The sequence below is a fragment of the Centropristis striata genome, chromosome 18 (assembly GCF_030273125.1).
Source record: "Centropristis striata isolate RG_2023a ecotype Rhode Island chromosome 18, C.striata_1.0, whole genome shotgun sequence".
Taxonomy (NCBI): Eukaryota; Metazoa; Chordata; class Actinopteri; order Perciformes; family Serranidae; genus Centropristis; species Centropristis striata.
Window position 1 is genome coordinate 23,364,881 of NC_081534.1, and position 26,029 is coordinate 23,390,909.

At 38.8% G+C, this 26,029-nt stretch overlaps 1 protein-coding gene across 1 annotated transcript in view; it reads left to right on the plus strand.

Moving 5' to 3' along the window:
• rngtt (RNA guanylyltransferase and 5'-phosphatase) overlaps positions 1 to 26,029 on the plus strand; it is a 128,189-nt gene that overhangs the window by 88,869 nt on the left and 13,291 nt on the right. Inside the window, exons 13-14 of the mRNA XM_059356476.1 lie at positions 13,823 to 13,923; positions 22,422 to 22,488. Of these exons, the coding sequence (XP_059212459.1) occupies positions 13,823 to 13,923; positions 22,422 to 22,488 (168 nt within the window). The remainder of the gene's footprint in view (positions 1 to 13,822; positions 13,924 to 22,421; positions 22,489 to 26,029) is intronic.

Genomic DNA, 26,029 nt, shown 5'->3' on the forward strand with positions numbered 1-26,029 from the left:
CCCGGCTCGAACAGTCTCGCCAATATAACGTGTCTTTTGCTACCTCCAAAGTCGGTACAGAGCTGGGATCACTTTGTCCTCCCATCACGCCTCTGGGACGTTCAGACTGAAGGCGAGGCGTAAATATCGTAGCTGAAACAGCAGTCTGATGAGGCTTTTGTAACATGACGGGTCTGTCTCTTTTCATCTGTTTTTGAATGTACTGTAGCAAGCAACAGAGAGTGAGCTGTTTCCTACCCAACATGCCATTTGGTGGTGTAACAGTTAACAGGGGCACCCTCTTAAGGCACTACAAAGTGTGTGCTTAACAATTGCCCGGTAAATACTGATGATAATAATACTGATGACTAATAAATACCTTTAGATCTCTAGAGATCACATTCAACTTTTTACTTCCTTGGGTGCTCAGTGATACCCCTGCCAAGTACGATCGGAAGAACAGTTGAACAACAGACTTTTGCCATTTCAGTAAGAATGTATGCAACGTTAACTGGTGTAACATTAGAACGTAACTATAGTTATTTGTTGTTTTAAGGCAAAAGAAAGCTAATAAATGAGTCTGTTTTCTCCCTCTTGTTGTTGTTGTTGTTGTTGAGCGTTTCCATTCTTTGCTTGTCTCTGTGATTTGTGAAGTAATTACCATATAGCGTGTAACTGTGGCAATAGTCGTCACGTAGCAACAGTTCTCCGGAGAGCTGGAAAATTAAATTTGGAGGAGGCAAGTTTACACAGCTGCACTTTCTCTCCACCACAACACGAGCAGAGATCATCTGCATCTCCAAGCAACAGACGTCTCTCTGAGGCCGCTTAATTGATGCGTCAGTGTCTTGTTCAATATGGCAACATAAATTTGTTATTTTTGCAGGTATGTGCCGTACTGCCACTCTGTTTAGTTATTTGTTTAATATAATCTTTCCGCTTTCTCTTTTTCCTATATTTGGATAACTGAAATTAGATTTAGCTTGTTTATGAAAATGCGCTCGGTGTGTAGAGAAGAGTGGATGCTAATTAGATTTACTTCCCTTATTTCCACAGTTCTGATTTATATAACCGTATGGAAAATATAGTACAATTTGCTGGAAGAAATATGTAAAAATAGGGTACGATCATTGGTTTCTTTTTTAGCTGCACATTATGCAAGAGATTCTTTGGAGAATATTCTTAGGAGACTGTGTTGAATTTCTAAATTATCCACAGTCCTGAGCAGAAAATGGTTTTAGATTTAGAGCTCTAGCGTTCATACAGACAGCCACTGATTTATTGTCTTCTGTAGCTTCAGTGAAGTTGATCGATCATGAACAACAGAGCTGGGGGGAAAGGTGTTAAAAGCACCGTGGCCTGCCAGGTGTAGGGATGTATATGTCATTTATCGAACCGGCTGAGAAAATTGCTACAACATCACCCTCATCCCAGTCATGGATTAGGGATACATTTTTAACCAGGGTTTGTGATTTGTTTTGGCAGGTGCTTTTTTTCTTCCAATTTTGGAAATGATTGCTGTTCAACAAGCAGGAATAGAATCAGCTGCGACAATGTGCAAATGTTCAGTCAATAGGAAGACTGATTGCATGGACAGGTCGTGTTTTAAACAAGTCCATCCTGTTGCCAGGTGCTTTTTTTCCCTCCTCTTTTTCTATAATTCTCAAATTGGATGAAAGTCACTTCACAGCACTGCTGTACGATACACAGCTCATTTTAGAAATTATCACCGTAGACAGAGCTTCTCCATGTGTCCAATTAAAGCTGGCCATGCTCAGTTTAATCCGCTGTCTGTGATCAAATCAGCGTTCAGTAAGATGCTTTTCTGCAGTTTTTCTGAATCCGACGGAAGGAAATCTTTCCAAACTCCTGAAGGTCAGCAGCTGGTTCCCGTTTGCACAGTCGCTAAAGCAAATGGGCCGGGTCGGAGAAGCTGGCAGGTCTAATGTGACTAAATGGTGATGCAAATAGTCAGCCATCTGATGGGACGTTACAAAAGAAGATATTATGCAACACTGTCTGGCTTTACTTTGCAGCATCTACATTAAACAATTAACATTTGTTTTTGGTTTTATGAAAGTCAAAAGCATTTTAGGCAAACACCAACATGCAGGATTTTTTGTAATAAAACAACAGTAATTACTTCAATTACATGCATCTCAGCACACTCTGCTAATGAGAACAACAGTGTGACAGTGGCCGGGGTGTCATCACGACAGCCCCTGCATGCACTTAAATACAGCATCAGGGACTCATTTAAATGGTAATAACAAGCACAGGCCTGGAGAGGCAAGTTTAATGCGTTCAGTTTGTTGGTCTCGCCATCACCATTTTAGACTTTTTAGAAATATTTGGCATCATTGACAAGTCCTGTTCTAAGTCCAACTGTGTGTTGGTGTTTGAATTTTAAAAATAAAAATGAAAAGGTCCTGTCCATGTTGCAGTTTTGAGGTGTTGTCCACATACTGTCAGAATGGAAAACAGTGAACACGGATAGCATTATTCTTCTAGTTCCTCCCATGAACTGTATAAAAGAAGTGGACGTAGACTCAAAGTTTGAAATGTGAAGCCAATGTGGAAGTGCATAAACTTGCATTCTTCCTAACAGCCACTAGGGGGCGACTCCACTGGTTGTAAAAAGAGTTTTGATTGTGTACAGGTCTGTGGCTTTTCCATTGATTTATTACTTCAGTAAACATTTTCATATTAAGTTTATGGTCTTAATCAACAGTTCCAAGTCTTTTTTAATACACTGTTTATTTTGGGAAATTTGAATCCTGTAATATTAAGCCGGGCATACTTAAGGGCATGGCTACATATATCTGTGAATTTAACTTTGGGTGTTGTCCCTGTTTTCATGTTTAAACTTTTGACCCTTTACAGTGTGTTTTCAGGGGTGCTGAAAAAGATCATGACCATGAGAGAACATACAAAGAACTTGAGTTTACATATCGGTCAAATAATTATTACATTTTGTGATCCTGTTAATGTCTTTTAATTCATTAAAGTGTCACAATTATAGAATTATCTTTAAAGTTACGGCAGATTTCACTTTCTTTATTGTTTCTATACAAAGTTACATTTGGAACACCAAATTTAGGGGCTTGATGACTCAAGAGCTCAGTGTTTAACAAATATTAGGTTCTATCCCTGCTTATGGCTCCAACAAACAAAGATGGTAGTGGCCAAAATGGAAAACTCAAGGCTTGAAAACGGTAGTCCACAAACCAATGGGTGACGTCTAAGTTCACTCATACAGTCTTTGGAGCATCTGCAAAATCAGTAATACAAAACTAACCTATTTTTAAAGGAGATGGTGTGATGTGGATGGGGACATTGGCTAGAGCCAGCTAAGGAATGAGGGGCATTGCTGCTATTTGGCCCTTTTCAGTCGTATTTTTTCTTCTATGGGGGGGTGAAAAAAGAAGAGAAGAATTCACTTTTGTTATTGCAGTATACAGAGTGAGTCACAAATAACGAGCCATGCAGTCAGTGTGTAAACCATCCATGTTTGATGTTGTTCCTGTCACCTTGCATGTAAAAAAAACTTTGGCATTGTGTGATTTCCAGAGCTAATGCACTTTTTAAAATGCATTTATTTTGCTGACCTTTAGCTTGTGTCACTTGATTATTGATTTACGCCGTAGCTGTTGTTTGAGATCCTCTTGATATGCCAACCTATGTAAATAAGCCATTATTTGTGAAGGATGCTGTGCAGTGGGAGTAAACACGTTGGATTGCCGGGGATCTCTTAATGCCACCCCCTAGAGAGTGACGGCTTGATGTTATCCGTGTAGAAGCACATTCTCCTATGGGGCAGCTTCATTGTTTTTGCCATTTTTAGGAAGAAATCATGTTTAATTGCTTCAATTTAGGCATTTTCATTAAGTGTTAAAAGAATTGAGAGATTTTAGGGGGTCTATCTGTTAGTGCTCTGTTTCAAAAGTAGTTTAGCCAACTGTGAAGGCTGTGTTAAGCATTAAATCCTTTTTTATCAAGAAATCCATTAGTCATTGCATGGACAAAATAGTTTTGCCATGCGATTTGAGACAGTAATTTCCCTTTCAGGATGAAACTATTTGGAGATTCTTTCACTTCATAAGGCGCCATCATAAAGTCAAATTTTAAATTGGTTGCTTATCAATTGTCGATGTGTTGTCTGTTGTTTACACGACTAATGGGCTTTCAAAAATTGCTGGTTGCCAGTACTGTGTTTGACCAATCAACATGTACTTCTGTCACCTGTAATTCTTCTTGTGCTGGGAGAGTACTTACTCAAAAAAAAGAGCTAAAATAGCCTTCAGAACGGCGTTCTAAGAAGTACAATTGTTTGTAGTTCTTGAAGTTCAGACACAATAAAAGAGGAAGTCCTTAGAGGTGTAATCTTTGAAATATGAAAGTGTTCCTCTGGTCAGAAAAGGCATATTGTGGGAGTTGTACCGCAGCTGGTGTTGCGGGGTGTCATTTGTAATTCATTTTTTTTTTAAACTTGATGGTATTTTTTGCAATTTAAAAATGGAGTTTTTTATGGACAATATCCCTTGGTGACTATTCGAGGAACAGTTCTCTCTGACCAATCAGTGGTAGTGTTTTAACTCTACCGTCTAGCATCATCTCAGCTTGCGTTTGTACCAACCAAAGAAAGGCCAAGTTGAGTAAAACTGTGAGTGGAAATTACCATTACGAGACTGTGAAATTCCCTTTAAATTATAGCAGAATATTAAAAGTTTTGCTTTGGTACTTTGGTACCTTTGGCCTATATTAATTGTTTTATAAAAGGCCGATTCAAAGCAGTTTACAGCAACAAAAGGACAAGCTTAAATTCTTTAATCACTAACACCACTACCAATCATTAATGTTTGCATGGGGCCAATAACACAGTGAATAGTTGCCAAAGTCATTGATTTTGTCCATCTCTAAACCAACCAATGCAATGTTAATCTCTCCTTGTGTGAATGGGATTAGCATTGTCTCTGGGTTAATCTCAGCAGGGTCTTGCTACTGTGGACGTCCATTAATATGAGTACAAAGGTTGCCACTGCGGCAGCCCGCTGTCAGCGGGGGTGTTATCTCACCCAACACATGGTGTCCTTGGGATATGTTTTCTTTGTTTAGGGAACATCGGAAAAGATTTTGAATTTATAACAGAACCCTTGCCACAGATGGTAGAATCGCTTATGGGAGAGCGCTCCAGATGGTGATCTCTGTACAGAATACAAAGGGGAATTTAAAAAAAGAATAATTTCAGCTTCACTCAGAAATCCAAGTCACTACAGAAGCTGTGATTCATCAATTTTGGACCTTTTGAATCATATTTTTATACCAGATCCGATACAGATACAGGATGTGAGTTTCGGAGGTCACATCGATGGCTGTGGTGCATTTGATTTGTTTTATTTCATCTGGACTTTGCTATTTATCACTGTTATCTACTTCTATCGTCTACTGTTTGACTTTCCCTTCTCCCTGTGTTACTCAACCTTGTTTATTCCAAGACAAACCTTTAATGTCACTGCGCCTTTTTGCACTCTCGCCAAAAAACACAAACACTCACACACTGTCAGTGTTGCTCTCAAGAAACGGGCGAGTATCTCTGAGCTGTGACAGAGGGAGCCTTTCTCCAGGGAACAGATTTATTGGACTTGTCCAGCCTTTTGTCTGTAATCTGCAGCACACTTAAACAATAAGTCTGCCTCGGAGCAGAAAGCTGTTATTGAAATGAGCCTTTGAAAAAAAAAGACTAATCAAAGGACTTATCTTGAAGCACACCCTCAAGCAAGCTGCATTTTCTTCAATAGAATCACTCTTTAAACATTTATTAAGCTTTTGTTCGATGTCCTCTCCTATCATGTTTTATATTCACTATCTTTGGTTATGGTGGTATGTTTACAATTATAGACAATCAGCTTTTTGATATTTAGCAGATGCTCAAGTATTTATGACTTGCTGTGCATCAGATTGTACATGTTTCTTTGTATGTTTCATATCATTGTCAATTGTCAATCATGAATATTTGTGTGTAAAAGCAGAAATTGTTTCAAATAAAAGTCAAAACAATAGTGAGAGGAAGTAACAATATTTATAGCCAAGTCTAAAAAAAAAAACAGTAAACAAAGGAAATTGTTATTCGCAGCAATTTTCCAGCTACTGTACTGTATATTTATATATTTCAAAGTGTTAGAATATCAAGAGCAAAGATTAAACATTATATGGAAGTCATCCATCATAGATACAGTGATACATATAATTCTTTTAGTCCACCACTTTAGTCCAGACCAAGATATCTTGTCAGCTGTTTGATTGTTTTTTCAACCTTTATTGCTCGCAGAATTTGACTCCAACTGACTCTAGTCGGGCCTTACAGTGCTGGCTTCAGTTGAGCAGTAAATTCCACACTGTCTGGTGCAGGCATGTCCAAACTATTCAATAAAGGGCCATTTGGCTGCAGGTTTTCCTTCCAACCAAGCAGAAGCACAACAGGCAGAAGTCATTTAATCAGCTGATCTTCGGGTTCAAACAGCTGATCAGTAGAATCATGTGTTGGTTGGAACCAATCAAGAACACACAGCAGCATGGCCCTTTATGGAATAGTTTGGAGATGCCTGGTCTAGTGGGTCCATTTATCCATTTATAAACAAACATAATATTATGTTAATCACATTGTCATGTTGCTTCCTTATTCATTTTCAATGCCATACAAGTTACCTTTACCGACATGATGCTGTTGGCACAGGCTGCTGATGTAGGCTAGTTTTTATTTTACCAAAATGTTTCATAATGACACAATGTTATATATTTGTGGGTTTACAGTAACAGTTTTTCTCAGGCGAAGTTGGTCAAGGTAAATATCTTCATCACTATTACAACATTATCATTTCTTTTCTAGCAATATCAAAGAAAGCCCACTTCTGAACCTCGCCTATGTGCTCTCTTTCACTAAAACTCCAGTACCGAGATCTGACTCAGCCAAATCATTTGTGGCTATAAACTCAGTTAAAACTGCAGTACACATTTGCACCATTGTACCCAATATCAATTGGGTGCTTTCAATTACCTTTTCATTGAAAACATTTATGGTTGAGTTAGCACCTGCAAGCACATATTCCTTTTGAATCAATGACATACCTTTAATTTTTTTTTTAATCAACCATCCAACTTTTTTTTCTATTTGGTGTGATTACTGTTCTGTACAAAGAGCAATAGCTGCACAGTGTAGTAGTCTTGTTCTGTTTTTTCTCCCTATACTTTGAGGCAAAGTGGAACTTGGATTGTACTAGGTCAGATACACAACGGCTATATCCGGACTATAAAAGGGTAACAAATCCTCTGATCCACAGCCGTTCGATAGCTTGTCACATTGTCTGTTTGCTGTTATCTCCCAGGACTCTAATGGTTGGTGTCCCTCCTCACAGGTTATTTATGTCTCTGTATTGACATCAAGGAAGGGCTACAGTTTGGTCTTACCAATCGCAACAAACTGACTGATGCCGATTGAAGATTTATCACAGTAGCATCCCTAAAGCAGCTGTCTGATAACCTGTCAAGTAGCAGTGCTGACAAGAGTAGTGCATGATGCCTGATGAACGACTACCTGCCTTCTCTCATAAGCTGTGATGTACAGTACAGCTCGTGCTTGGACGAGCATTGCTGGTGTGTTTCCTGTGACCTGTGTTGTGGTTTTTTTGCCAATTCAAGCTATTTTGAAAACTCAGTTGCATATGGAAGTTATAAAGTCTTAGGTGGCAGTTTTGTGTACTACTTTGAGTTTTTATCTTTGTCACCAAAAAAAGGTTTAGTTGAAGTAGAAATAGAAAACTGCAAAGTCAGCCGAGCAGCGCTTGCACAGCCGTACTGCTGGTGACGCCTGCAGTCACATCATCCTTGTATTTTTTTTAAAAGCTGGCACAATTTTAGAAGTTTGTTATAATCAGTATTGTTAAAAACAAGAGATGAGAAGATGGAGTCCGGGAAACGGAAGCAAGGGGCATCAAATATAGGTTACTGCAAGATCTGTAGGTTAGTAATGATCACTCTTAAAGGATCCTGGTTGCAGAAATAAACATTTGTTTCACTTACTCAACAGTTTTCACTTGAAAAACGTTCCACAAAATAAATAGTCCCAATAAAAACTCTTGACAGTGTGCTCTGTAGGCTGTCCTGGGTGTCAGGGGGCTTGTTTCTAAATAAACACATTGCAAATATTCCATGCAGTAGTAGAAGTCTAAGCAGAGAATAAATCATGACCTTATCACAAATACTAAATAAAAAGCATGGCCAGAAAGGAGTGGGGGTAGATGAAATAAAGTGGTTGCAATGACCCTGTAGTAGTTTGGAATTTAAGGAGTAACTTGTCAGTTGCACCTCTGACCACATCCAGCTTGGTACCGGCAGAACTTCGGCCAGCTTTCCCCTTTTCTGTCGTACTTGGAAATGCTATGTGCTCGGCTTGTCATAGTTGAAAAAAAAAAAGCTGGTTAATATATGTTGCTGGGATCTACAATTCTACAATGTCATTTAGCAGATGCTTTTATCCAAAGCCAGGTACATTTGAGCGATAATACAACACAAGAGTACGTGCCATGGGTTCAGTTTGAGTCTATTAGGACGTAAGTGCTTTTGGGCCATGCGATCTAACAGTGCGAAGTTTGCTTTATTTTATTTATTTATAATTGTCATCTGTGTAGATCAAGTGTGAAGGTGTTCAGTAAAGAGCTGGGTCTTCAGTCTCTTCTTAAAGATTGATAAGGACTCAACATTGGATGGAGTTTGGAAGTTCGATCCACCACCTGTAAAACCGACACTCGGTACCCTGACTGTGTCACAATCTTAAATCAGCTAATGCAGAATCCTAGCTAACTATTTCTCCTTTAATGTTAAAAGGATTATATAATCTCTGCACAGCCACCCCAGATTAATTTTTCGTGTTATTTATTTGGGTGCATGATGCCTAGCATCCCAACAGTAACAGTGCAGTAATCTTTGCTGTTGGCTTTTTTAGTCTATATTGCCAGAAACTAATACACACTGCAGCACCTGGCTAATCAGAACTTGCATCTCCATGTGTCTTTTGTCGAGCGTGTTCTTAGCAGCAGTGGAAGAGGAAGAGAGAGGGGGCGGGGTTTATTAATTGATAAGAAAGGAGCTGGTCTAGGTGGCTTCTTTGGTTTGTGTCATATTTATGTAGTTGCATACTATAATGACAGTATAATGTGCATGCGTACAATGATATTCATAGAAGAGGCAGAATAATCTTTTAATTAAACTAGTAACGTCTACAAAGGCGTGAAAATGTTTAAATCATAGTTAAGTTTAGAGTTATTTCAGCATTGAAGACAGTTCAACTAATTGATTTGTTCCACAATAATTACAGTCATTTGTTTTGGCATTTATGATCTACTTTTGAAAAAAAATTGAAGAAATCAAGCTGTTTGTCTCCCTCTGTTTTTCCTCCCCTCAGTCTGCTGCCGCTGACTTTCTAACTTGAAACAGCAGGCAATTTATATGCAACTGAACATCATTACATGAAAATGATTTTGATGGATGGGAGATGTGTTCCTGAATGCAAGGCCGGGTTTGAAGGTCTGTTTTGCACTCCGATAATAAAATTCTTGTTTTCTATGTGCAGTCACTTATTGACACGGCTAACAATAGTAATGAAAGTGCCGGTGCAACGGGCAGCACTTTTTCATTTAGGAATGAATTTGAAGGTAGCCTATTTATTTAATCAGCAGCCTCATTTGGTTTTCATGTGGTTGTTGCTATGGCTCTGCAGGCTTGGATAAAGCATATTTCACTTTGATTGCAAATGTAGCACAAACATTTTAGAAAGCCACAGCAGATCCTCAGGGCAGTGGATTTTTTGGGTTCGACTATTCATTCCTAATAGAGGTTCACTTGCTGTTATTGTTTTACCACAGCGAAAACAAAAAAACTTCTTGCCTATAGATTTAATCTCTTTCGAAGTTTATACCCTATTTCTTTCTATTTTATTCAGCTCGATTCTGAAGTAATTGGATTAACTGTAGTGTCTCTTGACGTATGTATATATTACATTTTGCATTATTGCTACAGGAAAAAGAGGAACAAGTCATTTTACAAGAGGTTATTTTGATGCCTGTGCAGCATAGCATAACTAACTGCATTGAAGAATGTTCCTTTCCACACCCACGTTTACAGAAGAAAAGATGTACTCTGTCGAGGTTCTTCAAAAGGGCTCTATTGCCCTCTTTTCCTGCTCTCCAGCTAACTGCGGTGAATAGCCTTTGTGGAGTGAGCGGCTTTCAAAGGCACATGAAGGCCGCCTCCCACACCGAGAGCTCTGCAGCGGACAAAGCAGAAGGACACCCCACACTCATGTTCCCTTCACTTTACACCCAAATTGACAAAGTCAAACTGCCCTTGATTCAACCAGTTTATAAAAGTAAAATTTCCACTTTTTGCAACAGCAAATCAGTTCATTTTCATAATGATGCCCACGCAGTACGTTAAAGTCAAACTCAAGTAATGATCCTTTTTTTAAAAAAAAGAAATAAAAGGTCTTTGGGGAAATTTTAGAAATGTTACTTTTTCGTCTCAGTTGGCTGGAGGGACGTGTTTGATTGACAGCAGCTGGCAGGTTGAGTGTCAGTGTTTAACCATTGGGAATGACAGACAAAGTAAACAAACTTGTCCTAGAATAAGGACTACACCAACATCTAACCAGCCGATGTGACATTTCCAGGCATGTCTATGAGCCGTCCAGCCTGAAAACTGACGTTAGCAGTGCCCTTTTAACCTGCGAATGATTGTCTGGCCACTTGTTCAGCCAGCTATGGTGCAGGTTTCGATGTGATCTTGTTGTGAATTAAGTGAGGAAGAGACTTTATTAGGAAAGGTAATGTGGGTTATTGTTCAGTCTGTGGCTCTTGTGTTGTGTAGCAGGCTGCCGTCTGGCTCAGTGTGACCATCTGCTCTGCCTTAAGATAGCTGAAGAACGTGGCTTGGGCAAGTAAAGTATGGTTAGAGTTGCAGTATTTATGGCTCATAATAAACAACTAAAGCACTGGATTGGAGAAAGGTCATGGGAATAAAACCGGCTGTGAACTCAGGTCTCCAACCTGAAATTGAATATGATATATCTATTCACAATCTACACCAATACACTCACAAAGGCCTCTTACACCTTGCATTACGTAGGCTTTGACCGCAGCAATATTTGTGTTTATTGGCAGAACTTGCTCAAGAAACAAGCTGCGGAAAAAACACACATAATTGTGAACTCTTCATTCAATCTACTAGAAAGAAAACAAGTATGCCAAGAAACCCATTGGTTGTGCTAACTTGGTTCCAGGTCAAATAAAGAATGAGAAAATGGTGCAAAAATTTTGTCTAATATTCTGAGTCATATTGCAGAATCCGTCAAAATAATTGCAATTAGATATTTTTTTAAGCCCTACTGAAAATCTACCAAGACCTCTGAACTTAGTTAATCCTTTTATTCCTGCCAAACAACTGCTACATTCATTTTTTGTTAGTGTGGTATTTGTTCAGCCTGTATATATGTGAAGTGTCCTTGGGTACCTTCAATGGCATAAAACAAATTCAGGCCATTATTCTTATTATTGTTATTACTTAGTTTCGAACACACAAAGCCCTTTATTTTCTGCTCTGGCACTGAACTTCAGATGTAAAAACGTGGGCTGCACAATCATACAACGTGAGTTTAATTTCTCGGGTCACTGGGCTTGACTCTGAAAAGATTGAAACCTCCCAAAAAAACAAGATTTTCATGCTATTCAGCAAATCCCAGCAAATGGTAAATGGACTGCATTTATATGGCACCTTTCTACCTTAGCGGACAAAGCGCTTTACAATTTCTTTCACCCATTCACACACACATTCATACATAAATGGCGGCAGAGCTGCCATCCAAATCGCTGGCCTTCTCAATGGGAGCAACTTAGAATTCAGCGTCTTATTCAAGAAGTCGTTGACATCAAACCTCCAAACTTGCGATTAAAGGACAACCTGCTCTTCTTCCTGAACTACAGCCACCCCTCAACAGCTAGACAGACTCATCCTCAGTAAAAAGAGCAAACAAAATGGCTTATTTTTGAAGGCCAACCTGGAAGTAGCATCCCCATGGGGTCTATTGAGATAGATAGGGATTGTTGCATTGGATTTTGGATTACTGTAGAAAATAAGCTCTGTGGCAAACGCATGTTATGATGCTGACACGTTTTGTTCAGCAGGATAATCTTCACAAATGAACACCACTTTTATGATGTTTGAAGCTGTTTTGCAGCCGCCAAAAGTAAAAAGCTAATTACTCCACATTCTCATGACTTCAACACCATTACCGTTAGCTTCAGACGCTCTCCAACAAGCTAACCTGCAGTTTTACAAGGTAGCAAAACCTTAGCCTAATAAATTGTTTATTAACCTAATCCACAATCTACAAGAGTTTGCAAGAGCACTAAAAAACACAACTAGAGCCGATAAGTCGCACTAGTGAGAGAGTTCCTCTCCGTGTCTGGCGCAATGACATTTAATGTCCCCGACAATCACTGTAGTCTCATTTAGCCACTTGTTGGCTACCGTCTTTTTAAGGACACAAGAGCTTTTTTCCAAATGTATCTTATGTCGTGCAACAAAATGCGAATATCTCTTCACCTTATGTTAACCATAGACGTTATTTCAGGCATCTAACCACCAACCCATTCAAAATCCTCATAAGGGTTGAACGTTTCCATGGGAATTAATGGGAATTTATGGGAATGAAAGTAAGAGGTAATATTTAACTCAACATTCATCTTTTTGCTGTTCAAAGAAAATAAATATTTCCAAAATCCCAAAGCTTAACTTCCCCCGGAAAGTTTCTGGAAATTGTCAATCCCTTTGCAACTCTAAGCCTCATTGAGTTTAAGAAGATACTGCCCAGGGTGCTACAATGCTAACTTACTTCCCGGTTTAAGGATTCCTTCCTTTTGGCGCCCTATTTGTGGAACATTGGAGTAGGTGTTTTTTGCAGTAGTGTTAGGTTTCTTTCTTCCCATGATGATTCAAAGTTCATCCTGCCATACGATCATGCGTGGGTTGAGCAGAGAACCCCCTTATTTTGGTCATGTGCTGTGACAACCCAGGATCTCCAGAGGAATCCCGGCTGTTTTCCACACTTTCTCCCTGGAGTAGACTTCTGTTACCGGGCAACCTGACAGTGACAGAGAGGCTGGTCATCTGTTCCCGCCTCCACCCGTCATGCCTTTACATTTCTCATGTTCCACTGCACTTGTTTCATGTCCACCGAAATGTCAGCCACGCATAAATAATCAAAGTGATGGAGGAAAGCATGTTGTTCGGTTGTGTTGTGTGTTGCATTGAAGCAACAGTGGTAATGTGAGTAATGTAATCATGTTGAATCATAATGTGTCAGCATATGAGCCTATTTACACATCTATTCTTGTGCTCCAACCGAGCCGTTTCTACTTATAATCATGTTAATCCATCTCTGCACTGCTGCTTTTATAAGCTCTCTTTTTTGTTTGCATGTCATGACATACTTGATACCCGGAGAGTAATTATTAACCTAAAATCAATTCGTTTCCAGGTCTTGCTGCTCTCGATAGTTAGATGCCAACAGTGTATCATAATAGAACCTAATTTGTTTAAGGGCTTTCAGCTCATTAGCTGTGACTGTTGCCTAAAATTTCGCAAATTACTCAGTCATTAAGTCTGCAGCGTTAAGGCTGACTACTACACACAGAGACACAGTCTTAACCCTGTTCCATTAAAGCAGCTTTAATATGTATTTAACACCAAAAACATCTTGCTTATTAATATTTTTTTCGGGGTGCTTCACTTGCAGAGATACAAGGCCGGGAGGTGTGATGACATCCTCAAGTGGAAGCCTCCCAATCTCAACTCCGTGGACTTTCGCCTGAAGATCACCAAAGTCGGAGGAGAAGGGTAAGTCACTGTTGCCAGGGAAACGCTCTGCCTGATGAGTCTAATAGCACCTATCATTTTGTGACACACTGGAGTACTTCACACACACGTGTACAGTTGCCGTGTGCGTCGGTGTCAAAGGCAATACTTTAATCTCTCCTTTACAATCCCCATCTTTTTCTCGCATTTCCTTTTCGCCTCGGGGTTCAATGCCTGTCTCAATAGTGTTGCTACAGTGTGCAAATGTTCCTTCTTTCACCTTCAGCGCCTACGTGCACTTTTTTGTCTCCAATGCCACTATTTTGTATTTGCTGTAAGAAAAACACTACTACCAATCGTGTTTTCTCTCATTTTATGTTTGTCATCCTCTGCTACATAAATTATTCAGATCCACTGGAGCTCATCCGAGCCCTCATCCTGGTAAACATTAGAGCTCTGCTGAAAAACCATTCTCAAACTAGAAAAGACAATCAATTCATGGAGGTCATTACAGCCTTTGGTGTGTGTGTGTTTCTCTCTATGCTATAGCATTGGTACAACCCCAATGTGAAATAACAAAAGAACCCTGATTCAAAAAGAAGGTTTGGAAGCTGTGTAAAACAAATAAAAGTAGAATTCATGTATATCTACAAAAAAAAAGCCTGTATTAGTTTGAACATTAGATATGTTGTGTTTGTACAGTTTTCTTTTGAATGTATGTCAAGAAAGGATTTTGTTTTATACACGCTTGAGACAATGTCCCCTCTTTTTTGTAATCATACAAGCTTAATTTATGAAAAGAAAACCGATTTTCTGGCAGAGTTAAAAGAATCCAACAATCTTATTTTAGCCAGAGAGCCTTGAGCCGTATGGCTCTGGGAAAGGCAACGTGCCTCACTCAGTTGGTCTCTTTGGTCCAGAATGAAAAATCTCAACAGCTACTGGATGGATTACAACAAAAGTTTGTACATATGTATCTATGTATGTACAGATTTGGTACCCAGAGGGCAAATTTTGCTGGTTTTAGTGATCACTTGACATTTTCTCTAATGCCACCAAGCTGTTGACAGTTTTTATTTTAAGTAAATGTCTCAAACATGTATTGGTTGGGTCCCCAGAGGATGAATCCTTATATTGCATTGCAGCTGAATTTGTGTGATATCACTAGACCATGTAAAAAATACAAGATCACACAGTAATCCATTTTGTTCAGGCTTGAATTCATGCCTTTGGGTTTGGATGCACCATGTCACCATTGGTTTGGACTAATAAGCATTCTGTGAAGAGCTACTGACAGCTACAGGTGTGGTTTAGGTCTGTGTGAAGACCTGGGGAGGCAGCTGTCTTTATAAAATTGCAATGACAGCTCCTAAAGACGAGAGTATGTATTCATTGAAAGAAGAGCAATGAGCAGCACTAAAGGCTTTTCTTGATCAAAAAGATGTTTTCACTCTTATCCCGATTTGCTTCAGCAGAGTTCGATTCGCCAAACGGTTTTGCTCGTTCATTGATCCGACTGGTTGAAGGTAGCCCCTGATAAAAGGTGATAGACAGATAGTTTATCCAATCATATGCCAAGTATTTTTTAAACGGTCTAGTAACACTTTCTCGAATAGTTATCGGAACAAATTATCTGATGCACTGGGTTAGATGAATCCAATTAACTTTGGTGATCACCTGGCTTTCTCCTGGGACCACAAGCTGGACAAAGTAAAGTTTTAACTTATGTATTGAATTATCATAGCGTCTATTGATTTGCACAAAATTGCGTACAGGCATCCATGGTTCCCAAGGGATGAATCCTAATGACATTGATTTTCTTCTATGCAACCTATGCACACTTTGCATTACCTCTGTTGGCACCTATATCCTATTGGACTCAAGCATAGCCTCATGGCACTTAATCACATTGTTATTTTCCGACTAAATCCTTGCCTGTGCTGTATGAACCCTTAGATGTACACCACTTTGGATAAAAGCATCTGCTAAATGAAATCGTAATATTGTAAAATGAACCTGGCACCTCCTGAACATCAGCATGTAAGCATTGTAATTTCCAGCACGTCCGCACGCTGACATTAGCTTTTATCTCAAAGCACCACACTGTGCCTAAGTGCAATCGCACATTCTTGTTGTTTTCCTTTCTATCAGCACAATGCACGTCTCAATGCTCTGTGTGCTTTTCTTCAGCCCAGTCTGAGAGTATTGTCTGAGTGCGAGCAAACAGACTCATCGCAGTGAGCTTTCTGGTCACGCCGGCTTCTCCTCTGAGAGCCAGGTGACCTCAGTGACTGTCCTAGCTTTGTAGCCATGAGCCTGCCACCACTCACCGACAACAGACTGAGAGGACCGCAGCAGGGCACAGTCACTCATTCTCCTCCGAAGCTAGCCAGCTAGTCAGATTCTTGACTCCTCCCTGTGTGGGAGAACACAGACAATCATTGTTGCCATTTGAGAACGTTCTGATATTTCCCCGAAAGATGAATTTTGCTGGCAGAGGAGCACTCAGCAGACCTCACTCTGTCTCGGTGTCGGTTTTCAAATCTCTCCTTAGCTGCTGTCTGAGAGAGAGAGAGAGATGGACAGACATGTAAGGAGGCAACAACTGCTTATTCATCAGCCCACACAGTCAATTCTTGAGCACGTCTTTGTGTACCACTGAGGCATATACAGCCTTGCAAGTTTTATTACCTTCTCTGAAAGCAAGCACAGAGGCAGACGGTGATTATTGTGTGGCAGGAAGAGTGGAGAGGTGGAAAAGAACAAAATGGAAACATGAAGCAATCCCACAAAGCATAGCAGCGCCCCGCCCAAGACTGAAGTTAAACAGTCTTGAGTATTGTATACATAGATAGCTTGAATTATGGATAATCTGACCAAGCTTTCTGTGTGAAAAGGGTAATGAGTAATGGTTGCATCATCATTCATTAGTAGTGATTTTTTGAAGACTCAGAAAAGAAGAATGGGGCCTTCTGATTGGCTCTGATTGGCTCTCCAGAGGCCAGAGGCCAGGCTTCACGTTACCTGTCTTTCTACTCCATCGACTCAAGTGTCATTACAGCATCCCGATCCATATTTTGTGTAAATGAACATATTCTGTTACTCACCCTCGTGACTAATCTCAAAGCATCATATTGAAGCTTTTCAAGTTTAAAAAAAAAAGCAAAGAAAAGAACATGGATTTGTATGAGCCATTCATTGGCTCAGATCAAGGTTTTTCAACTACCCAGACAGTAAATTACATCTTTAGGTGAATATAGTCCATTTCTTCAGTATTTTATAAATTGTTAAAAAATCCTAATCTTTGGTCAGCGACAATGTGTTTTTGGTTTCGTGGTCAATTTTTAAGTTTACAAAAGGACAAAGTCAATTATCATGTCATGTGTAGATGGGTGTCTTTATCTAGTTAATATATGTAAAGATTAATTATAAAGGTATTCTACCAGGGAGGGATGGATGGATGGTAGAGGTGGGAATCACCAGAGGCCCCACGATACGATTTTATCACAATACTTATTGCGATTTTAAGCATTTTGCGATATGGTGAGTATTGCGATACAATATATTGCGATTTTACTGTTTAAACTGATGGATGGATGGATGGATGGATGCTTTATTTATCCTGAGGGAAATGTAAGAGAAGTGTTTTATTATGCGTTTCCTCTTTTTCTCATTCAACCGCCGCCAAAAATAAATGAGGTATGAACCAAACTGTGGCTCAAAAATTGAAGTCTGAACTGATCTATGGATTTGGAGAATACACCCATCATATATTTCCTTGGCAATTGCAATCCATTCGATCTTTGATGGCAAGCTTGCCTGCAGCAACTTCCGAGTGATGGCTTTCTTCTTTCCTGCCAAAATTGCTTTATGAAGGTATTCATCCTTGGCCATGAGTTAGTCAGGGATTTCAGCCAGGTATAATGCAACAAAAGAGCAATCAAATTCTGTACCAAAAATGTTCCTTATATCTTTTGCAATCTCGCCCTTATATATATGGCCCCAAAATAAATGAAAGTAGTCTGCCAGTGGTTCACCAAAAGGCCTCCAATATTAATCCCATCCCTGAGAACCCCTGCTGTATATATTTCAATTTCAGTCACAAAAGGTTGAACTATGTTTTTTTTTCAGCCGGGACCTTAAAGTTGGTAATGGTAGAATGGCCTTCAAAAATATCCCTCCAGTCGCCCTCGGATATCTCCAGCATCGATTCAAAGTGTTTCTTGGCTGTATTACTATGAGCATTCATCTCATTTGCAACATTTTGCCTGTAGAGCCACAGCACATTGAATCTTTTCACTCAAAGCCACAAATGTCAAACGATCAAGGAGACTCTGTATGGTGTCTGCAGTTAGATTTTTCGACTTATTATTCCTGCAGTGTCATTGTTAGATGCAAACATTTCTGCAGAGAAGAACTTTGATTAAGAGAGACATTCACTGCACTTGTAGTGTAATTTAGAGACGTCTGGATCTGAGATGGCAAGAGAGCCTCTGCCTGCATCGCTTCAGCCGTCAGCACAAACATGAAGGATGCTGCAGAACAAACATGGTGCCTTTTGTTTGGCTCTGAACTGTAAACAGTTTTCTGCATGGACTCAAAGATCTGTGGAGTTGGCGCCCCGATGACCCGTCTGTCTCCAGTTGGCATGTGACCACAGCGAGCGTCTAGCCTAAACTCCAATCGAATGTCTAATTGTTCCACATGTATTATTAATGGCTCCTCTCCACTTTGAGTTCTCTGGATAAAGAGTTCCACATATAGATCCCCAAAAGAGAAATGGTAGCCACTGAGCCAGAAACCCAGTGTACCGCCATACTCTTAGAATTACTTACCCTGTCTATGGCTCCCACACTAAAAATACAATTTTTTGTAAACTTCCATGTTCATAAAACACTCTGGAAGCTCCTAAACCAGCTTGGCACTGTGGTTTGTAGTAACATTATTTCAAACAGCAGAAAAAAGAACATTTGTTGGAGACTATTTTCAGCTTCTAATTAATACACATTTACTCCAAGACTGATCATTAACATCATCAAGACGTTATGTGGGATTAAATCAAAATAAATTACAGTGCTTAGGTTCATCATAGTGAAGGAACTTGCCACCCAGTGACTCAGCCCGGGGAGGTCTTTGTCAAAGAGGAATAGACTTTATTAGGCTTTGGCTGCACATGGAGTACGTGTTACCAGTAATGTTTTGGTTTTCTTAAACTGTATTTATTGATTTATAATAAGTATCATGCAGTACATACAAACATCTACTCACATATATGCACACATATGTACAGAATAATGTCCAATAGCACAAAATAAAGTAAGAAAAAGTAAGAAAGGGGGGATTAAAATATAATAAAATCTAAACTCTAAACCTGAAGCAATGTGCAAAATGTAGAGTTTGCTTCTTTTTGTTTCTAATGTAATTTATTAATAAAATATTGTCTATTCAAGGTCTTGTGTGCACTGGAACTTAGATTTTGTAATTCTATAGCATATAGCATATGTATGTATAGAAAATAAACATGATAAAAATAATATGTGACATAATTATCAGTTTCCATGAATACTTCTTGACCTTCACCTATGTTGTTCGTAGTTGCCTATTATTTTTCATGTCCACCATTACAAAAGGCATAATTATGTTACAACTTTATAGTTGTGTGCAACAAGCTTCATCTCTAAGTTAACTGGTAGTTTTGGTCTATTTATAGGATTTTTATGACACTAACAAAGTTATAGAATACCACTTACCATATGCCAAATCGTAAAGAAAAGATAATCCTATATTATGATGAGGCAGTATATGATACACTTTTAACGGATTCTTAATGAGGCCATAAAAGGTTTTTCTAGACTTTGTGACAGTTTGTGTTGGCAATTTATTTCACACAGTACCTCATATACATTTCTTTGACATTATAAAGTTTGTTTTTTCACTGAGTGTACTAATAAATCACTTGACATATTGTTTCAGTTGTTGGGTAATACAGGTCTGATTGCATGCTGTTCAAAGGCTACACTGACATTTAACAGCATCCTGATTGTTAAGCAGAAACCCTGCCTATGCTGGAGTCATATTTTATGCTGTTAAGGTCTTCAATTTTAACATAACTCATCTGACCCTAACTGAGAGAAAATAATGCCGCTGTGTAATTTAAGACAGCAGGACATTCAGGACCTTAAACATCCCGGTTGTTAGTGGAACAGCGAGTTAGCATCGTGAAACAGCTTGTAAACGACGACAAAAGAGTCTGTTCCTCCGAGGCACTCTGATATACTCTCTCGTCTGTTTCCTCCATTGTTTCTGGTAAAAATCTCATTGAGATCTTGGCGTTCAACATAGTGTTTCTTTTCGATCGACTGTCTTGGATGAGTGGTAAGAAACAAACAACAAACAACAACAACCCAAATCAGAAAAATAAAGGAATTTCCCTCACAATTTAGTGGGATTTCTTCATTTTTAAGAGACACTGGGGTTATACTTCTGGTGAATATAATCCAATAAATCTAATTTCACCTTGGATTATAAGGATTGGACATCAGTCAAACAGATGGCGCCTTTTTTTTCCGAGCAGAATGGCTCACCTGGCCCATACACCAAAACGATTTCTAGACGATGTTTAAATACATTTTCTCTAGACTCGAGAAAACTTAAACAAATATAAAACCTCCATAGATTAAAAAAAAAAAAAAAAACTCTAATAGAGTTCTAATTGACCTTGTTTGCAGTTAAAGGGGGTCTAAGGGGAAAATAATTTTGGGAGGTTTGTTTTTGCTGCAATGCGGCAATTGGGCAAAATTGGAATTAAGGCTGAGTGTTGGTGCCATATCCAGTTTTATTATACTTCCATGGTCCTGTGCCATTTTAATGAATTTACCATAAAGGCAGAATAATGAGGCACTCCAATTTTGTGGCAGCTTGACCACCTTTTTTTGCAGTCTGCTCCGGAGCTTCTAAGGTGTTCCAGAGCCAGTGTTTGGATCCCCTCAGCCAGCATGTAGATGTTGTCTCGTCTAGGGCCCAACACATAATCAATTTTTAAGGCCAGCACCACTAACTTCCAATATGGCAGCCAATATAATGCATACTGCAGCAGGACTTGTTCTATGTGGATTGTGCACCAATTTTGCACCAACTGGACATTGCAAAGGTACCCACAGGCTGCTTTGTTAAACAGATATGGTCTTCATTTATTATACATGATACATACAATGTATTACATTGTCAACAACATCATCTTTGCAGAAAAAGTCCCACTCCATTTTTCACCATTTCTAATTCACCTCGAGCATAATTTACTGCATTGAATGTTCTCTTAAAAATAAAAAATAAATCACATTTGTACAAACTGGACATGTACACCGATAGAATTGATATATTTATGAAAGGCCACTCTCTGCTGATATCAACCACCAGATGAATACGTCTTGTTCTTGTCTCGTTTTTCTTTCAAAGAACCTAGATATTAAGACTGCTTTGTTTCCGTTTATTTGGAAGTGCATCTTGCCACAACTCCATATGCTGCGACTGAAGTGAATGTGATATCTTCGAAAGATAAAAGTTCTGATGAAATAATCAAACCACAACGTTCAGAAACCCGCTACTTGAGCTCTACGTGATTAAGGGTCATGTTTAAACCACACACTTCAAGATTATTTCTTTATAACTCTATACTTCTCGTTATTATAAACCAATTAATGAAATCCATAATTCCTAAACAGTCAGGTGGGATGGTGGGTCGGATAATGGTTGGAGAAATGGTGCAAAGCATTAGCACGAGGTTATAATAGAACAAATTACAGGAATAGACTTTTTCTTGTGAGGTCTTGGCACCTTTCAGTGTCCATCACTGCATCATGGCTATTTGGCTCTTTAAATGTCTACTGCTGTTTCCTTCCTGCTTGTGCTAGCTATCATTACACAGGAGGAGGGCTGGGATGGATGGAGAGACAGTCTCCCATTTCAGCTCCAATTGAACTCTTTGAATTCGGAGCATCAGACTACATAGCCGCACTGCTGTTCAGACGTCATTTTAGCCCCTTATTTTCAGTCTAAAAAGAGTAAACTAATATGAAACCAGTGCTCGTACACCAAACAGAATGTTTAGAAATAACAACAGGAACATGGGAGGCCTTTGGGCGGAGGGAGCAGTGTGTGATTAAGAAATCTTTTGGGCGTGAGATCTGGGATGAGACACAAATACTGCACAGACACATGTTCAGGGTGCTGAGAGACATATAAAGTGTTGAGTTAGGCTCACAGTCGGCTCACAGAACGAGATCCAGTTCCCAATAATGACCTTGTGTCCAATCTCTAAAAATGTTCCACAGATTTCTCATCACCTCGGACTCTGAACGTGCTCATACTGTAGTTTTCCCTGTAAGTTTAGAAGCTGTGCAGAGAGACAGAAGGGCTCGGAGAGGTGTAATCTCACATATCTGCCGTGCTGTTACTAGCTGGAAAATGAAAGCGATGTGGTGATTTTTCAGATACTCTCTTGTGTCGAGGGTGTTAACCGTGATCTTTTTGTCTTTTTTTAGGCTGCTTCCACAGACTGTCGGCTTGCTCTACGTCGGAAGCTATGACAGGCCCTTTGCAAAGATGAAGGTGAGAAAATAAATGTGTTGCTTTGTTAAATTCATTCTCTTTTGAACAAGCCGAAGCCCCCCCATGCTCCTCCAGCTTCCCTTTAGCACGGCACAAGATGTTCGTGCTGGTGAAGGTATCCAGCTGAATTCACACTGCCAAGAGGGAAAGGAATGTATCAGGGTTTGTTTCTGCTGCTGATACTGTGTCACGTGAAGAGTTGAATCAGTTTCAATGCCACTGCTTTATTTGAAACTGGCTTATAGTACTGACAGTTCTGTATTACTAATTATTCCTTTAATTTTTAGATTAAATTCAATTTGTCACTTCCACCATAGATACCTCTTGCAACAACATATTCCTCACACTAATCATGTATCCATCAACATATTTTTATGCACATTTTGAAGATTTGCATGAGAAAAGCTTAATGTAAACACCAAAATTCGATAAAACGTTTAGTTTTTACGTTAACTTTAGGTGTTTTTTGTCGTTTTAAAAAAAATAGCTAAACTAAACGGCAAATGCATTAAACGGGAAATGGAAACAATTCTTCCGAATAAGTTTTGATGTTGCAAACATTTAACTCGCATGACTGATCAGCTGTTTCCTCTGACATGAAAGAACAATTATACGTTGCCCAATTGAATCCAATACAATCCATCCAATCCAAGATTTCTCTCCATTTTCTCTTGTGGGTGGCCACATTTTTCAGATTAGAAACCTCTTCTTTGTTGTTGTTTTCTCTCTACTTCTTCTACTGTTTACTGACAGATTAGCCTACAGCAATACATTACACTACCATCTTCTGACCAAAGTACATTTATGCAGCTTTGTTTATTCGCTTTAAACCAGTTGATGGAAAAGTCCCTAATGCACATTTTTTTAATGCAACATTTCATTTTTCAGTTTTGCTTCAAAATTCGCTTCACTTTCAATCGAAACATGGCTACTGTTTCTCCTAGCTTATGTTTTTAACAGAAATACTTCTATCATTAGTACTCTTATCACTAGTAAATATTAGTTGGTTCTACTTTGGAGTTTTTTTTATACCCCCACACCAGCAAATTTGTCCCAAAAATTTGATTTTAGAGGTCAAATGTTCAAGTTACTGTGGCCTCACAGAATATGTTTTTGCCATGATTTAAGAATAGTAATAACAGAAAAATAACACACTAATAATGACCAAATTTGACCAAATAATGCTAAAATTGATGAAGTGAGGACATTTTTTAACGAGCAATGAAGGCAAAACGGATGATTTAATCTCCATGAATCCATGAGTATGGAAAATAAACGACCCACCTTGAAATGTAATGAATGATTACACTATTGTATAGTTATAGTTATATATTGAAGGTTATTACATTTTCAGTAAAAATGCTGCAATACTACAATATCACTCAGGACATGTTATTACATAATTGGTCAAGTTATTACATTTTTTGATCAGGGTAAGCGCACATTTTGTCCTACTTTCAGAGATTTATTGTCTTTCTATTTGACATTTTATACAACAGTCAATTAATAAATGATCCTTACCTGAAGCCCTGCTTACTACTGACTGCCTTTCGTCCTTCCTGTCTGCGATACACTCTGCTGTAGGCGGGACAGAGACGTTTGTCATTGGCACTTAATATCGAGGTCGAGTTCAAGGCTTTCCCTGCTGCATATTGTCTGTGTGAATTCACTGCATTGTAATATTATATGGCATCATCAGACCTCTGACCTGCAAGAACACAGACACGAGATAAGTGCACTCCACAATAAGCAGCATCTCATCGCCACTCTGATAGGAATTAACTACACTGGGTGGAAACAGATTGAGGAGCATCATGATTGAATTATTACATTTGTTCTATGATTTCTATTTAGATGTAAATTACTGAAATTCTATTACACCGTATGGAAATTTACCACTCTGGAAAAAAAGCCTCTTATGTACAGTATATATGAAGGCTTTCCAAATGTCACAGTCATGCATTAGAAAGGCAGAAAATGAGTGTTTCTCTTCCCTCTGGTACTGGCGCCAGATTCTCATGTATCCTGCATCTGAACAAGGTAGAGTCTCTGTTTGCCGCTCGGTCTCTAAGCTCCTCTCAGGGAGACGGAGCAGCAGCCCCGGGGTCATCTTCTGGCGCCTTTCATGTTGCTATTTTTGTTGTTGAATGTGTTTTACAGTCAGTCCGAGTATGAATGTGCTAAAATATGGTAATTACTTGAAGAGAACAGGACACGGTGACTCGTAGTGTTTGTTTGTAGCCTGCAGTGCACCGCAAAGTAGTTTTGATATTCAATGCGTTGCTCGTGGGCATGTTAGTGATGTCGGTGTGTCGATTAGATGTAATGTGGAAAATGAGCAACTGAAGAACTGGAAAAAAGAACACCAACGTATTGTGTAATTAGAAAAATGTGTTGTTGTTGTTGTTGTTGTATTGGTTCAAGTCTTCCAGTTTAGCTCCTATTACTGAAATGAGTTCTAGAAGGAAACATTCATGATGAATCAGCTCAACTTCTTGAAAAGAGCAGATAAACTTAAAATCACTCATCGGAACACATCACTCTAGCATCACACACGATTGTGCACGCATGTCTGTTGCAGAAGTAAAAGGCCTTAATACACAAGAAGACTTCACAGGAAGAAATGTAATCTGTTTTGAACATGTCATAATGCCAAAAGGGTACTAATAAAAGTCTTTATTTTTATACATAATATATACATGAGATTATTATTTTATACATTTACATATACATTTTTTATAAGTACATGTTTAGAGTGACAAGTTGTTATAATATTGTGACAGCATTATCGGTGAAATAAAGAAAAATTCCCATGAGAAAGCATAGTAGTTTTCTTCGCCTTTCACTATCACAGTGTTCTTATTGGCAGTCTGTTTTTTGGGGGGGGCAACCGACATGCATGTACATTCTCAATGTCTGTATACAAGTAATTGGTCTGTCTGTGTTACTAAAAGTGTTTCAGCTTATATATTATATTATTATGTCTTATTGTACTATTTTAAATAGAAAAACTAAATTGAATGGATTCTTTGGCCTGCGCTGCTACAAACCTTTCATTAAAATCCTGCCAGGATTATTTCCGAAATCCTGCTGACAAACAGACAAACCAACCTTAAAACATAATCTCCTTATACTTTTGCAAAATAATGTAGTTAAGGTTGGCAAAAGTATCAAATTATCGATATGTTTTCAGCACCACATGTTAAAAACGATAGTGTCTTAACTTGTATTGAAAGTATCAAAGCTATGAAACCAACAGATCTACAATCAGATTTTCAATAAGGCTGCACAGATGAAACGACATGGAAGAAAATAATTTGTGTGTTGGCAGGTTTTCAGTCACTTTTTCCATACCAACACTATGTGCAGGGTATTGATTTGAACAGTCCTGTTCATGTGCCGTGGATTTTTTTTTCCTTATCAAAATAGTATTGTTTCTTTTTATACTAGTATTGTATTGAAATTTTAACCTTAGTGGTCACAAATTCAGTCTTTGAACTTGATTTCTTATCACTTTTATGTTGCAACAAAAGCTCATTTT